At 36.6% G+C, this 15,283-nt stretch overlaps 1 protein-coding gene across 4 annotated transcripts in view; it reads right to left on the bottom strand.

Moving 5' to 3' along the window:
• Positions 1–250: 250 nt before the first annotated feature.
• MIPOL1 (mirror-image polydactyly 1) overlaps positions 251–15,283 on the bottom strand; it is a 328,723-nt gene continuing 313,690 nt past the window's right edge. For all 4 annotated transcript variants that reach the window (XM_045450737.1, XM_045450735.1, XM_045450734.1 and 1 more), the window contains one exon: positions 251–965. In XM_045450737.1, coding sequence (XP_045306693.1) covers positions 899–965 — 67 coding nt within the window. In that variant the 3' untranslated portion in view covers positions 251–898. The remainder of the gene's footprint in view (positions 966–15,283) is intronic.

Raw genomic sequence — 15,283 nt, 5'->3', positions numbered from 1 at the left:
TATCTTGGATTCTCCTCCTTCACAACAAAAATTCAAATGATAATCTAAATAAAGATAATCAAAAAGAATACTTAACGTTTTTGATGGCCTCTTGCCTTTGAGAGTCATGCTGGCACATGCTAATTTTCAAGCCAGAGGTGTCCCAGCCTATTAGACAGACTTGGCACTTTCTACAGTTTAAATAGAGTTTAGATCATTATTCAGACACAACATTAAAAACATCGACAATATGAATCCATAAGTACACATGAACAATATCCTCTTTTTTATTGAAAACAGTTTGTATTATTTGTAGTGAAACAAAAATCATTCCTTGATTAATGTAATTTTAATGTACCAAACTATTGGAGCAAATTATACATTTAATTCTTGGTATTTATATTTAATATTCTTTAATATTAACAAAGATCATGTGTATGCATTGGAGGAAGACTATACATTCTCATGTCTGAGCTGCTCTCATCAGTTAAGAAATAAACTCTATATTGAAAAATGCACGTATTTGAAGTTCTGACCTAACACAATGGATTAAGGTTTAGACAATATTTACTTTGCTGCATTTTGATTCAGAAAGGGCCGTATGTGAAGATATGACCTATAATGGCCTCTCAGTAAAAAGATTTATATCAAATAGAGTGATATAAAATAGTTACAAAATAAGCTACAACTTTATAGCTACTCATTGGTAAAAGTCTGTAGTTAATACATTTGGATAAATAAGTCAGCAGCAAAGTGGTTAAACATTTGTGATCTGATTTTATCTCAGCTTGGAATGTGGTTGGAGTGTCCCACTTCTAACAACTGTTTGCTAAGTTAAGGCTTTAGTGTTTACACAGTGTTGAATGAAGCAGCCTGGTCACCAGATGTGATTGCTTCCCCAGACTGTCGTTTTTTTCAGTCAGATCACTGTCCTCATGGTCCCTGTTCCAACCTTCTTCCTCAGGACGTCCACCAGCCTTTCCAGCCTAGGTTGGGGGCAGGTGGGGGGAGGGGGAAAAAAAGGATACAAAAAGTACAATTATTGTCAGGAATGTTTTGGCTGAAAAAGAACAGTATTTGCCTGTGACCAAGCAGTCTTGGTAGTCGTGTTACGAGACAAAGCATTACTGTCAGCAAGAGACACTGGTGCAGAGTGCCACGTATCTGAGGTTAAAAAAAACAGTAACAACACAAACTTTAACCCACATCTTCAGATTATGTCAGTTTTAGACGCTACATGAAAAACTATAACATACTCATTTCACTACATTTACCTGCTTGCATGAAGGCTGTGAATGAATCATTTATTATGCAATGCGAAGATGGCACATTAAATGCAGAGCAGTTTCAAACTGATTTTTACCTAAGAAATATATATTTTAATTCAGAAATACTATCAACCTCACACCTGTTACTTAGGTAAATAAGTAACACATTATTATGTTGTACAATTCATATGCATTAAATTTCTTCCTTTTTCAAAGAGTCAGCTGATGAAAATAATTAGGAATTAGGTAGCTAGCTGGAAAAAACTCATGCTTTAGTGGCATGAAAATAATTTAGGTATACACAAATGGTTTGATGCTAATAAAACCAGACTTTTGGTACTACATTTAAAAAGAAGTTTCTATTCTGAGTAATGTAAATAGGCTAGCAACGACTCTATAGTTTCTAATCAAGGATATGTGATTTTTTTAAATTGATTAAAAACTCACCATTTAAAGTCAAAAGTTTAAAAATAGTTTTTAAAAATAAGTTTAAAAATAGTTAAAAATAAGTTTGAAAATAAAGTCAAAAGTTCAAAAGTCTATTCTGTAGTGTTCTTAGGCTACTCTACGGGAGGGAGATCACATTCATGTGGATCAGTGAGATTTTGCTTGAGAAGAGATGATGGAATCAGACCATTAATTTTTCTCCTGTTATTATGTTTTTTTACGGAAAGCATAAAACCTCAACAAAAAATCATGTTTGATGTTACACACACAGAAATCTTCCAGTTTTCATATATACACAATCTTCTTCCTCAAAGACTGGTGAGCGACATAGTCTAGTCTGCTCCAGCTTGCCTCATTTATATGGATCCATGCATGAGGGTCCTTTGCAAATAAACATAGCACAGAGCTAGACCCTAAAGGAATGAGGGTATTCTTAGTGTCACACACTCTGGTTTACATGCAACACTGAAAGTTAGCTCAAGTTTATTGGATGATTGTGCATATATGGAGTTCAGTTAACAGAAAACAAGAATATGATGATTTATATAGGATTACATAAATTCTTTAAGACAAAGTTTCACTAACTTAATTTTGGAGAAGGGGCAAGAAAAATGTCAGGATGAAATTTTAAATGTATTGTTAAAGTATGATAGTAACCTCAATTAACTTAAAAAATGACTCCCAGTGGAAACATTGACAGGCCATTAATAGCATTTTTTGGCATATATTGGAAAAAAGGCAGAAAATATTACTTTCATGTTGGTTAGTTATATCCTTCCCCTACAATCTGATTTACACTACCATTAAAAAAATTCCTCATAATGGAAAAGTTGTACTCTGTATAGTTATCATTATTACTATGAATTCAGAATCAATGGCATTCCAAATTACTGAGATGAATTTGTGTTGTGCCTCTTTTGACTTTTCCTTTGCTAATAGGCTCATCTTACTTTAGTTTCCTTTTTATAAATTAGGACATATTTCCATTTAGAACTCTTATGCCTTGCTAAGGTAAGAGGTTAGGAGGAAATACTTAAATATCACATCTTGCACTGCCCTTTACTATGTTTCAATAATTACTAGATGAACCACATTCTCAGTTTATCCAGGTTGAATGATTTATGAAAATTTGATCTCAGAAATGAGAAAAATGTCAATGACTTCGTTCTGTAAAAGCGTACTGACTTCTGAAACACAATGAAGCACCTATTCCTTCTTGTAAGGAATGGAATTCACCTGCCAGACGTGGACCGTGCCAACAGGAAGGTAGCTGCATACGTCTGTCGAAGCACCTTGTGGATTCGCCTGCAGGCTATTCTTTACTGTCCAAATCAACAATATCCTTTAAAAAAGTATGTAGCTTATTAAATTAGGTTCCAACTGCTTCAGATGTTACTCAACAGTAGTTTCCCAAGGGCTTCATGAAATAGGAAAAGGGTTAGAGCTAGGATTAGGAGTTCCCCATTAGGAGAACTCCATTAGGAGTTCTTCAAATATGAAGAAACTGAAGCACAGACAAGTAAACCCTTATACAAGGACTGTAGTAAAACAGTAACAAATCTGGGCCTGGTTTCCTTGTTCTTAGTTCAAAGTTACTTCCACTAGGGCTTGGTTACTAGAGAGCGACAGATTTCAGATTTAATGGATTATTTAGCTTCATAAAAAATTTTCCTTAAGTTCTTAGTTAAGTTAAATTGGGAAAGTATTTGTGGGTATATTTCACCTGCGATTTTAGTAACACATTAACAAAGTAAATTGATGACATTGCACGTAATTAGGAAATAATAGTTACAAACTACTGTTTACTATAGTAAATTTGAAAAATATACCTACAGATATATTTCAGACAGAAATCTTATTTTTTCAATTAACATGATTTTTATATTTTCTATGTATTTAGATAACGTGTATATACTCAATGGAATACATAATTTTCCGACATAGTTATTTACCAATTTTCCTAATCAGTTTACTTTTATTTTTCACTTTAAAAAAAAAATGTTTATTTATTTTTGAGAGAGAGAGAGAGAGAGAGACAGAGCACGAGCGGGGGAGGAGCAGAGAGAGAGGGAGACACAGAATCCAAAACAGGCTCCAGGCTCTGAGCTGTCAGCACAGAGCCTGACGTGGGGCTTGAAATCACAAACTGTGAGATCATGACCTGAGCCAAAACCATATGCTCAACCGACTGAGCCAACCAGACGCCCCTATTTTTCACTCTTAATGAATATTATGAGATATGTTAAACAGTAAATAATTCTTGATAAACACTGATTATGTGCTATGAATTATGAGAAGCAAATTATGCACATATTTAATTTTCATGATAACTCCATAGAGTAGACATTATCATTGGTTGACAAAACCAAAACATATAGAGGGTAATTTGATCACAGCCCTATTGCTAGTGAGTTTGGAGCTAGGATGTGATGGTAAGTCTAATTACCACCCCCCTGATCTCTCTGGTGTACTATACTGCTCCCAAAAGTACTACCAACTTTTAAGGCATATTTCTGAGTTTTCGTGGGCTTGAATTACTCTCACTCCCTTCGGAGTTTCAGACTCACATACCCAACTGCCTTTAAGACATCTCCTTTTGCTTTTTCTACAGGCATATGACACTTAGCATATCTAAAGCAAAATTGACTTTGCCCCCCATGCATGTTTCAGTATTTATGTTGATTAATGTCATCCATTAAGTTGAAAAAATTTAGGAAAACTTGGTACATTTTATTTATTTAGTTTTCTCATTTCAGCTTGGACCTGTGAAAACTTTGTGAAGAAACCACTAATGGTGACAGTGGGAAGCAGTGAGTGGATTTTAACACATCTAGTAACATCATTTGCATTATGGAAAGATTATAGTGGCAAAGATGTAGGAATGGGATGGAGACAGGTTAGCCTATAGGTAGGAAGTCCAGATAGCTCCTGATTAAAATAATCTTTGTGAGCCAATAACATGAATGTGTTTAAGGCCATATAACTGTACACTTTAAAATGGTTAAGATGGTAAACTTTGTTATGAAGATTTACTATAATAAAAAAACAATATCCTAACGAGACTTAAAGGCTTGAACTAAAACTACAGCAGTGTAGATGGAAAAAAGGGGACAAGTTTGAAAGATATCTAGGTATAGGATCCCAAGGACTTAGTGACTTCTGAGGGCAGGATGGGGAGAGATGGGGTGGGCAAGAAGGATGACTACTGGGTGTCTGATTTTGGTGACTAGATGGATAGTGATATACTAACCAAGACAGTGCAGAGGAAGAACAGAAGAATTTGTTGGGGAGCATGTGTGTGTGAAGATGAGTTCAGCTTGGTACACATGAATTTGAGGTGTTGGTGGGACATATAAGTGGGATGTTAATAGATACTTGGATATAAGAGTTTGTCTTAAAGAGAGAATTCTAGGTTTATGATATAGATTTCGGTTCAATCAATAAGCATTTGTTTGGTAATTCCTATGTACCAGGTGCTGTTCTAGGCATTGATTATTCAAAAAGCAGGACATGGTCCCAGCGTATAAGGAACAGTAGGGTGGGGAAATAGATCTTTATATGGATAACTTCAACAACAAGTTACTGATAAAAATGCTGTAATAAAAGGATACGCAGATATTAAGCAGAACCTAGTTTGGGTAGAGGAGGAGAGGAAAGGCATATAAAGTCTTCCTGGGATTTTGCCTGAGTTAAGTATTGAAGGATAAGAAGGAAATAGTCATCTTAAGAAGGGAGGGGATGGAGAGGGGCAGGATGGGCATTTCAGACAAAGGAAATAATATCTGTGAAGGCACAGAGGCATGAAAAGCATGATATGTGTCAAGTGCTATTGATAGCATTTGTTTTCTCAGGATCACAAAGTTAGAGGTGGAGAATGGTAGAAAGTGAGGCTGAAGAGTTGGGTCATGACTAGGTTGCTCTAGGTTGTAACTAAAGCCACAGGAGTAGATGGAAATGCTTAGAAAGACAAATTAAGAAGAAGAAGAGATGTGGGAATAGGATAGAAATCCAAAGAAAACAAATATTTAAAGTAAAGAGACTGGCAAAAGAATTTGAGGATATAGGGATGTAAAAGATGGATCAAGACTAGGTGCTGTCACAGAATTCAGAGAAGAACAGTTCAAGAAGGCAGCTATCAACAGTTTAAGTACTTAACCAATATCAAAGTGAGAACTGCCCATGTGATTTGGCAATTGGGAAATGACCACCTTCTCAGTGCAGTTTAATGGCATGAGGGAAGTAGGAGGAAGCCTGAGAGGAATGTGAAAATTGAAGGCTAAGTACAGGCTGTTTTATAAGAGCTTGGCTAGAAAGTAAAGAGGATTATAGTTATAGGGGAATGTATGGCTGAAGAAGCTTTTTTTTTTTTTTTAATTTTTTTTTCAACGTTTATTTATTTTTGGGACAGAGAGAGACAGAGCATGAACGGGGGAGGGGCAGAGAGAGAGGGAGACACAGAATCCGAAACAAGCTCCAGGCTCTGAGCCATCAGCCCCAGAGCCTGACGCGGGGCTCGAACTCACGGACCGCGAGATCGTGACCTGGCTGAAGTCGGACGCTTAACCGACTGCGCCACCCAGGCGCCCCAGAAAATGCTGAATGTTTAATGTGAACAAGGAAGGGAGGTGCCTTGGAATATGCAAAAGAAATATTAGGTGAGATTGATGATCCAGCTATAGCTAGAGACTGCAAATTTGTAGAGATACTGATCATCATAGTAGTATGACTTCTAGTTTTCACATCAGGTCTATCCTTTGGGGATAGATATGGGGAGGGGAAATAATAAAAGTAATTGAGAGTTTATGACTTATAGTGTAAGACACAGGTACAAGAAGACTGTGTCCTTGAGAAAAAGTGATTGAACCTAGAATTCAGATTGGGTAGGGAAGAAAGCAAGTCTAAAAGGGCTGTCAGTTCAGGAAAAGAATGAAAGGAGCAAGAGACTGGATGTCTTAATTTGTGGTTAAGCTAAAAAGCAAGAGTAGTTGGGAGTAAGGCTGTGGTCATTGTTGGAGAGGCAAGTGTGATCTTAAGATTTCATATTCAGAAAAGTTCTGCCAACATCTATTGTAGTTGAAGTGGATAAGAGGTAAAAGTCATTAGCATTCAAGGGACAAAGGAACAGACACATTACTGACATTGACACTGAAGTTTCTTAGTATGAATGCAGAAGTTGGGGTAGATAGAAAGGAAGACATTGAATCAGATGCCTGAAATACATTTAAAGGAAATGGCACTGATCAGGAGATCAGTAGATATCACTGAAAAGATGAGACAGAGAGTGAGAAAGCTGGATGGTGTAAATCTCAAAGAAGCGAGTGTTTTTACATCGATGTAGAAGGTATGAAAGAAGCAAAGGGGAACGAGAAGAACTCTCCTTCCTGGTATATGGGTACAGGAAAAAGGCTGCTGTCCTAGTATATGGGTATGGGGAAGAGACTGGGCTGCTAGGAAACAAGTGTCCTTGGTAAGTTTGTTTCAGGTAGAATGTGTGTGTGAAACATTCAGCGTAGAAGTTGTGGATAGATGCAAGGTAGTAACAATGGAAAGAAGGTGCCACAAAGCAGACTGAAAAGAGCTGAGATCAGAGGAATAAAGAGAAGGAGAGAAAGATGGGGAAGGAGGAAGCACAGAGCTGTATGAAAGTGAATAGCCAATGGATTAGCCAATGGATAGAGTGCACCCATTCTCCCATGCATAAATTGTAATCAATGTGGTAAGAAGTTCTTGCTCCATTTTAGCCACAAAATGTAACTGAAAAGATACACAGATGCCTATAAAAATGGGCATATCCACATATACTTGTGAATAAATAGAGACACGGCCATATAAATATGAACACACATAGATGCTCACAAAAAGAACACATAAGAAATAAGAAATACCACATGAGGAAAGAATGAAGCTGAGAAAAGAAGAAAGACTATTTACATTTGAAACAAAATGAAGAAAGAGTTTGTAAGTGAAAAAGTGAGTGTAGGAGTAGATGGGAGAGTGGGTTGAAAAGTCATGGTGAAGAAGGTGGAAACAAGAATTGGTAGAAAGTGAAAAGAATGGGGAACCAAATAATAATTACATGGCCAAAAATTATTCCTTGTATTATTATTATTTATTTTTTTTGAGAGAGTGCGAGCAGGGGAGGGACAGAGAGAGAGGGAGAAAGAGAACCCTAAGCAGGCTCCACGCCCAGCACAGAGCCCCACACAGGGCTCCAACCCATAACAGTGAGACCATGATTTGAGCTGAAATCAAGAGTCAGATCCTCAGCCAAGTGAACTATCCAGGCGCCCCTATTCCTTATTTCAACATACCTCCTTGGATCTCCCACTCATCCCCGTAGACATACCTTTTAAATCATTACCTTACTTGATTTCTCATATGAGGTGTTATCAAAATGTTAAGAAAGCAGTCTTTACTGGTTTTTATTGTTTACACTTCCAGTCTTCAAATGGCTGGTACATTCAAGTTAGTAGACTGCTCACCATTATTGGTACTCTTTGCGGATATTCTCTGGTATGTCTAGTGTCTTTAAAAATAATTGGCCCCTATATAATAATCCAGTTTAATCATTATAAAGAAACATGGGCCTGATACCTTCGTTGATTTAGACTTTTACTTCTCTTTCAATGCTGCCATGTTTCACTACTGACTTAACCTTAAAACGCTAGCCTGCTTTGACTATCAGGCCAAGCCAAGTCTGTTCTATTTCATATACGATTAATATTTCTTTTCCATTTATTGCTGCACAATAAACCACCCGAAACGTAGTGGCTTAAAAAGGCAGCTATTTTATCTACTCACGTCCATTCGGGCTTGGGGCAGTCAGGTGGTTCTGCTAGCCTTGCCCATGTTCACTCATTCAGCTGCAGTCAGTTGGGGTGGGGTGGTCATGTCCCTGACAGGTGTGCTGACTTCTGCTGGGACTCTTTCTTTCTATGGTATCTCATTCTCAACCAGATGAGCCCAGACTTATTTACCTGGTGAACACATCAGCAAGAGGGTAACACTGAACTCAGGAAGGTCTCTTGAGGCCTTGCTTAAAAGTTGTACAACATCACTTGGTTAAAGGGAGTCACAGGACAGCCCAGATTCAAAGGGCAGGGAAATAAATTCCACATTTTGACAGGAGCAGTTGCAAAAAAAAATCATGGCCATTTTTATTCCATAATATTGATATTAAAAGCAAGATTTTAGCTTTATCTATGCTAGATTTCAGTTTGGTAAATTTGGCTCATTTTTCCAGCAAATTAGTATCTTTTGGCATCTAGAGTTTATCACTTCTTGTAGTTATGATAAATTTACCTTTTATGTTTTTTTTTTTTTTTTTTTTAATTTTTTTTCAACGTTTTATTTATTTTTGGGACAGAGAGAGACAGAGCATGAACGGGGGAGGGGCAGAGAGAGAGGGAGACACAGAATCGGAAACAGGCTCCAGGCTCTGAGCCATCAGCCCAGAGCCCGACGCGGGGCTCGAACTCACGGAAGGCGAGATCGTGACCTGGCTGAAGTCAGACGCTTAACCAACTGCGCCACCCAGGCGCCCCTTTTTATGTTTTTAACTTAGGTAATTGAAATATGTTGAACAAAAAAAGTACTGAGACAAACTCTCACAGACAACCCTACAGGGTCATAATATGTATTCCTATTCAATAAGCTATGAATTACCAGAACTGTGCAATCCCTTCTTGATCTTGTCCACAAAGGTATTTTGAGATAGTCTGCCAAATGACTGTTAAAATCAAGATATATTAGAGTTCTTCTTCCTTACCTACCAGTTATAGAGGTTAATTTCTTTTTTTTCAACGTTTATTTATTTTTTTTGGGACAGAGAGAGACAGAGCATGAACGGGGGAGGGGCAGAGAGAGAGGGAGACACAGAATCGGAAACAGGCTCCAGGCTCTGAGCCATCAGCCCAGAGCCTGACGCGGGGCTCGAACTCACGGACCGCGAGATCGTGACCTGGCTGAAGTCGGGCGCTTAACCTACTGCGCCACCCAGGCGCCCCTAGAGGTTAATTTCTGAGTTGCAGCTAGACTTGCAAGACCAAGTATGGGTAACTGGGAACAGCCTGGCTCCCAGAGATAATCAGTCCTTAGTGGCTACATCAGTGAGTAGGTCTGCAACTAACATAACTGGACTGGCTGTAGGGTGCCATCCAAAAGCACTCAACTATTTCAATTAGAGTACCTAAAGAGCTTAATTTGGGCTTTTACAAATATCCAGATAGGTCTAATCTGATCATCTGTGGCATGGAAACAAGAGTTTCTGGGCTGTGATGGTATTTGGCAAATATGATGAATTTGTAGACCATTGCTTGCTTAAGTTGATATCATGCCTGGTATGGTTCACAGCACATAGCATTTACTCTATTTTTAAATTTAATTTTAAGGGTTGGTCTACCTGTGTTTCAACATTCAAGATATATTTACTGAAACGCTTCACTGGAAAGTCCACGAGTCATTCTTTATTAAAAGCAAATAATAAATTCCAAAATATTACCAACTTAACAATACTATGATGGTATTATGCACTTTGCCTTACCGAAAAAGATATCATTTTTTAAATGAATATGGACTTACAAATGTATCTTGTTTTTTTAATAAAATTTAAAGCCTAATACATTTTTATATTCTTGTTAGCAAACTCAGTGTTAATAATAAATTGTGGCTAATCTGGAAATGGGCATAATTTACTTATCTGGAACAGGACATTGTAATATTAATAGCAAAAATAAGATTTCCAATGTAATTATACTAGAGATAATGAGGAAAAAAATGATACTGGCAAGAATACAGAAAGTCAATCACCAGGCCAATTTAATGAAGGAAAGAAGATATAGGACAATTGTTTACTATATAAATCCATACAAAATATTTTGAAAAGAACTTCACAAATATTTCATTATAAGTAGATAATAAACAGGAATTCTAGATGAGCACCACTTTTAAGATTTTTATAATAAAGCAGATTTAAAAGGTATTTGTTAATTTCTTAGAAAAATATTACCAAAGCAAAGGTCTAGGGAAGCTTTTAAAAAGTCTTGACAAAGGACTGTGTAACAAATCTTAGCCTGGTTAACATGTCAGTGATAAATTTACATGGATATAATAATTAGTATCAAGCATTTGTCTCCTGTTAATCCTCGTAAAATATTTGAGATTATGTAGATACCAAAGAGTGCATTTAAAAAGGCCCTCTTACTACCTCCTTGGTTTGCTGTGTTGAGGTCTCTCCAATACTTTATGATTGCCATGAGATTTAAGAATTCCCACAAGTACTGAAATGTTGGTAAACCTACAGCCTTCATAGGCTGAAGCAAAGTACATGTCTAGGTTTTGTTTAGATACATTCAGTTTAAAAGGCTGCATTTAGCAAAAGTGGTACATTCTCAGCTCTAGTTTTGACCTAAAAATAACTTTCAAATCAGTAATGTAAATTAAGTATACATAGTTTTCACAGCCTCTACTATCCCAAACACAAGATGATACTCAGGAAATAAAAGTTTACAAGGGTGCCTGGGTAGCTCAGTTGGTGGGGTGTCCGACTTTGGCTCAGGTCATGATCTCATGGTTCATGGGTTTGAGCCCCACATTGGGCTCTGTGCTGACAGCGCGGAGCCTGGAGCCTGCTTTAGATTCTTTGTCTTCCTCTCTCTCTGTCCCTCCCCAGCTCACGCTGTCTCCCTCTCTCTCAAAGAATGAATAAATATTAAAAAAAATTTTTTTTAAGTTTACAAAATTATTATGGTTTTCATAATGATTTTGGGTCATGCCTTCCCTACACCTCTTACAAAGTAGTCCAAGTAACCTTTGTTCTGTTTGGGCCAATCATGGGACAGCATTGTGAGAGTGGTCAAGTTTGTCTTTATTTCTCAAAGAGCCTAAAATAATTTGGTAGTGATAACTGCTGAAACAGAATTCCACTAGTAATAAAGACATCTAGAGAGAGAGAAAACCACAACCAAAAACCAAAAGTTAAAACCGATGCTGCGCAGAAGTTGATCCAATGGTACTTCTCTTGCTTCCCATTAAGAGTCTAATCCTCTCGCATTCTCCTCCCTTTGATTCTTAATACTGGGTTTAAAAAAATGTTTTCTGAGAACAATGTTATATGATTGATAAAAAGGCTAAGAGTTTCTGCATTCTATTATGAAACAAAGCATAACCTAAATCTGTTTATTTCTGATTTTTAAATATCAATTCATAGGTATGAAAATAGATATATCTTGGGGATTGCATTATCTCTTAAATGAAACCAGGAATGTGACTGTCATCTCTGTCTGCATATAAAACTGTCCCTATTTGTTGTCAACTCATATTTTTGGCTGCATCTACCACTATTAAAAGAAAAATAAGAAAAACAACAAATTGGGTACATACAGTCAACAATATTTAGTTTTAATGCATCATGACTAACCATTTACTAATTAGCTTGTTGATTTCTAGCATAAATTTCATGTCAAATCCAATTCAATCATTTCCCCAAAACCATTTTGCTGTATAAAAAAATATTTCAAGTAACTATAATAAAGGGTAAAATAATATGGATAGATTAATTTAGCTCCTCTGATGTCATTATATGAAGCATTATCACTTAGAAGATATCATTATATTTAAAGAATTATCATTCCTTCAGAAATTAAGCAGTAAACTTTATCTCTGAGATTAAATAGAACTTAAAAAAATCTTAGCACATGCACACTCAACTCTGCTTAGATTAGATACACACATTCCTTATTCAATGTGTAGACAAGCACTGAAAACTTAACTCTATTTTATTTTTTTAAGCGTATTTATTTTGAGAGAGAGAGAGAGTGAGCGAGAGAGGTAGGTGTGTGTGTGTGTGTGTGTGTGTGTGTGTGTGTGTGTGTGTGAGTGGGGGAGGGAGAAGAGAGAGAGAGAGAGACAGAGAGAGAGATAGAGAGAGAATCCTAAGCAGGCTCCATACTGCCAGTACAGAGCCTGATGCGGGGCTTGAACCCAGGAACTGTGAGATCATGACCCGAGCCAAGATCAAGAGTCAGATGCTCAACAGACTGAGCCACCCAGGAGCCAACTTGCCTTTATTTTAAATGTAGACTAACATTTGCCATCTTCCATGTAACGTTGAAAAATCAGTCTTGTCAATCAATCATAATGTCATTAGTATCAATTTACGTGACTAGTAAAAATAAAAGTTAAACATTTAACAATCAAAATTTAATGTAAAACTTGGCATTCTTTACATTTGTTTCATCTCATTTTACAATTAGAACATGGAGAAAGGGTAAAGCTATATTTCCTTTGTTACTGTATCTCTAAGGTAATTTTATTTCAAGTTTCGGATTTTAAAATAATAACTTTGGTATCATTTTACCCAGAGATTAAGATTTTGTAAATCTTAGTAAATGTTTTTTGTAAATGTTAGTAAATTAGATGTCTACATAGTCTGGTGGATTCCAATTAGTCTATGGCAGCACTAGAAAAGGACTTATAGAAGATAATAGAGTTATTTTGCTTAAGCCCCTAATTTAACATCAGAAAGTGATTGAGATAATAGGATGAATTAAGATCAAGTGACAATTTTATTGGACTCTCACTTTGTCTATGAAAGGATATTCAAATCATATGTAAGTTTCCCAAGAAAACTCAACACCAGTAAAAGGCCCATGAAGCTCCATGAGAGCAAGTACAATGTGTATTTTGTTCATAAAGTAACTGGTACTTGGTAATAGGCTCTCAAACATCAACAGGATATTATTTAGTTGTTTCTGAATAGATATTATACACACATGCACACACACACAGGGAATAAAGAGTAAAGGAATTTCATTTACATTCTCGATTCTAAAAAATAGATTTAAATTTTGATGATGACCCTTAAAAGGAGGTTTCAAAAATAAAGAAAGCAAGTTACTCCATGTGAAGATCTGTAGTAGTTTGTTTGTTTATTTATTTTAATAAATTTTTTTAACATTTATTTATTTCTGAGAGACACAGCATGAGCGGGGGAGGGGCAGAGAGAGGGGGAGACACAGAATCCAAAGCAGGCTCCAGGCTCTGAGCTGTCAGCACAGACCCAGTGCGGGGCTCAAACTCATGAGCGGTGAGATCATGACCTGAGCCGAAGTCGGACACTTAACTGACTGAGCCACCCAGGCGCCCCTGAAGTAAATAGTTTATTTAGTCAAGGGCCCTTGCAGAAGAAGATTATATAATAAGCAGTTATCTGAATAGATTCTTGTCATTTTGTTATTTTTTTTTAGTTTATTTATTTTGAGAGAGAGAGAGAGAGAGAGAGAGTGCCAGTGAGGCAGGGACAGAGAGACAAAGAGAAAGAGAATCCCAAGCAGGTTCTGCATTCAGTGCAGAGGCCCACACAGGGCTCGATCCCTCGACCTTGAGATCATGACCTAAGCTAAGCTGATATCAAGAATTGGTTGCTCAACTGAGTCACCCATGCACCCCAAGATTCCTCTCTTTTAAATGGAGGGAGTTGGGGAGCTTGGTGGGAAAGATCTTAAATGAAACTTCACCCTAAGTGAGAACTAAGTTAAGGTTATCCTTTTTGCTTCAGGAGGGATTTAGTTAATGTGATAACATTAATGAATTACTGATTCTGAAAATTTGTCTCTTCTTTTTGATTTTATAACTTGCAAGGAGAAAAAAATGAAGCACACAAAGGAATGAAGTTGCCACGGATGTGGATTACTGATAAGCAGGCACATGACAAAATATGGGAAAGACAAGCTGATAACAGGGTCAACCATTTAAATTACTTCATTTAAAACTCTTGATTTCTAAGAACTGAACCAGGGTATGATACTGGTATATTCAAAAAGGATGCAGATTTGTGGGAAGATTCCTCCTCCTTTTCTTATTCTGGTTTTTGTGTTCTGCCCCTGCTTCCCAGCTTTTAGGACAATCCATATGAACACTTGCTTAAATTACATCTGAAAGCATATAGAAATCCTTTATTTCTTTTAGACCAAAATGGATTCTTTGTTGGTTGTATCACTGTCCTATTTAAAATATTAGTTTCACTATTTTCAGAGTGTCTTTGTTAAAAATTAAGACTGATAAGTCATTGCTTTGTAAGTGTTTTTGAAACTGTTCAATTATATTGTCAAAGTTTTTTTTCCTATGGCGAACTGATCCTTGGTTTCAAGATAAGGATATAGCAAATAGAAGTTTGAAGTTTAATCGCATTCATGATATTATGAAACTTCTAGGTAGTCACTGCTTATTTCTGGCAGTTTAAAACTATATGTTATCGGACTCAGATATTGTAATATGGAGTCCTAAATTCTTTATATAAATAAAAGAAATTAATCTTTCTAAAACATAAATATTTAGCAAAGTAATATAGCCATGAAAAGGCAGAGTTCTTTGAAAAGTTTGACACATAATAGTCATAGAACATACATTATTATTATTTTTGTTAATTTTTAAATGTTTATTTATTTTTGAGAGCGAGATAGAGTGCAAACGGGGAGGGGCAGAGAGAGGAGACATAGAATCCAAAGCAAGTTCTAGGCTCTGAGCTATCAGTTGGATGTGGGACTTGAACTCATGAACTCATGAACCACGAGATAATGACCTGAGCTACT

Source organism: Leopardus geoffroyi, chromosome B3, assembly GCF_018350155.1.
Source record: "Leopardus geoffroyi isolate Oge1 chromosome B3, O.geoffroyi_Oge1_pat1.0, whole genome shotgun sequence".
Taxonomy (NCBI): Eukaryota; Metazoa; Chordata; class Mammalia; order Carnivora; family Felidae; genus Leopardus; species Leopardus geoffroyi.
Note: the sequence above shows the minus strand (reverse complement) of the source record. Positions and strands in the feature narration are given on the sequence as shown.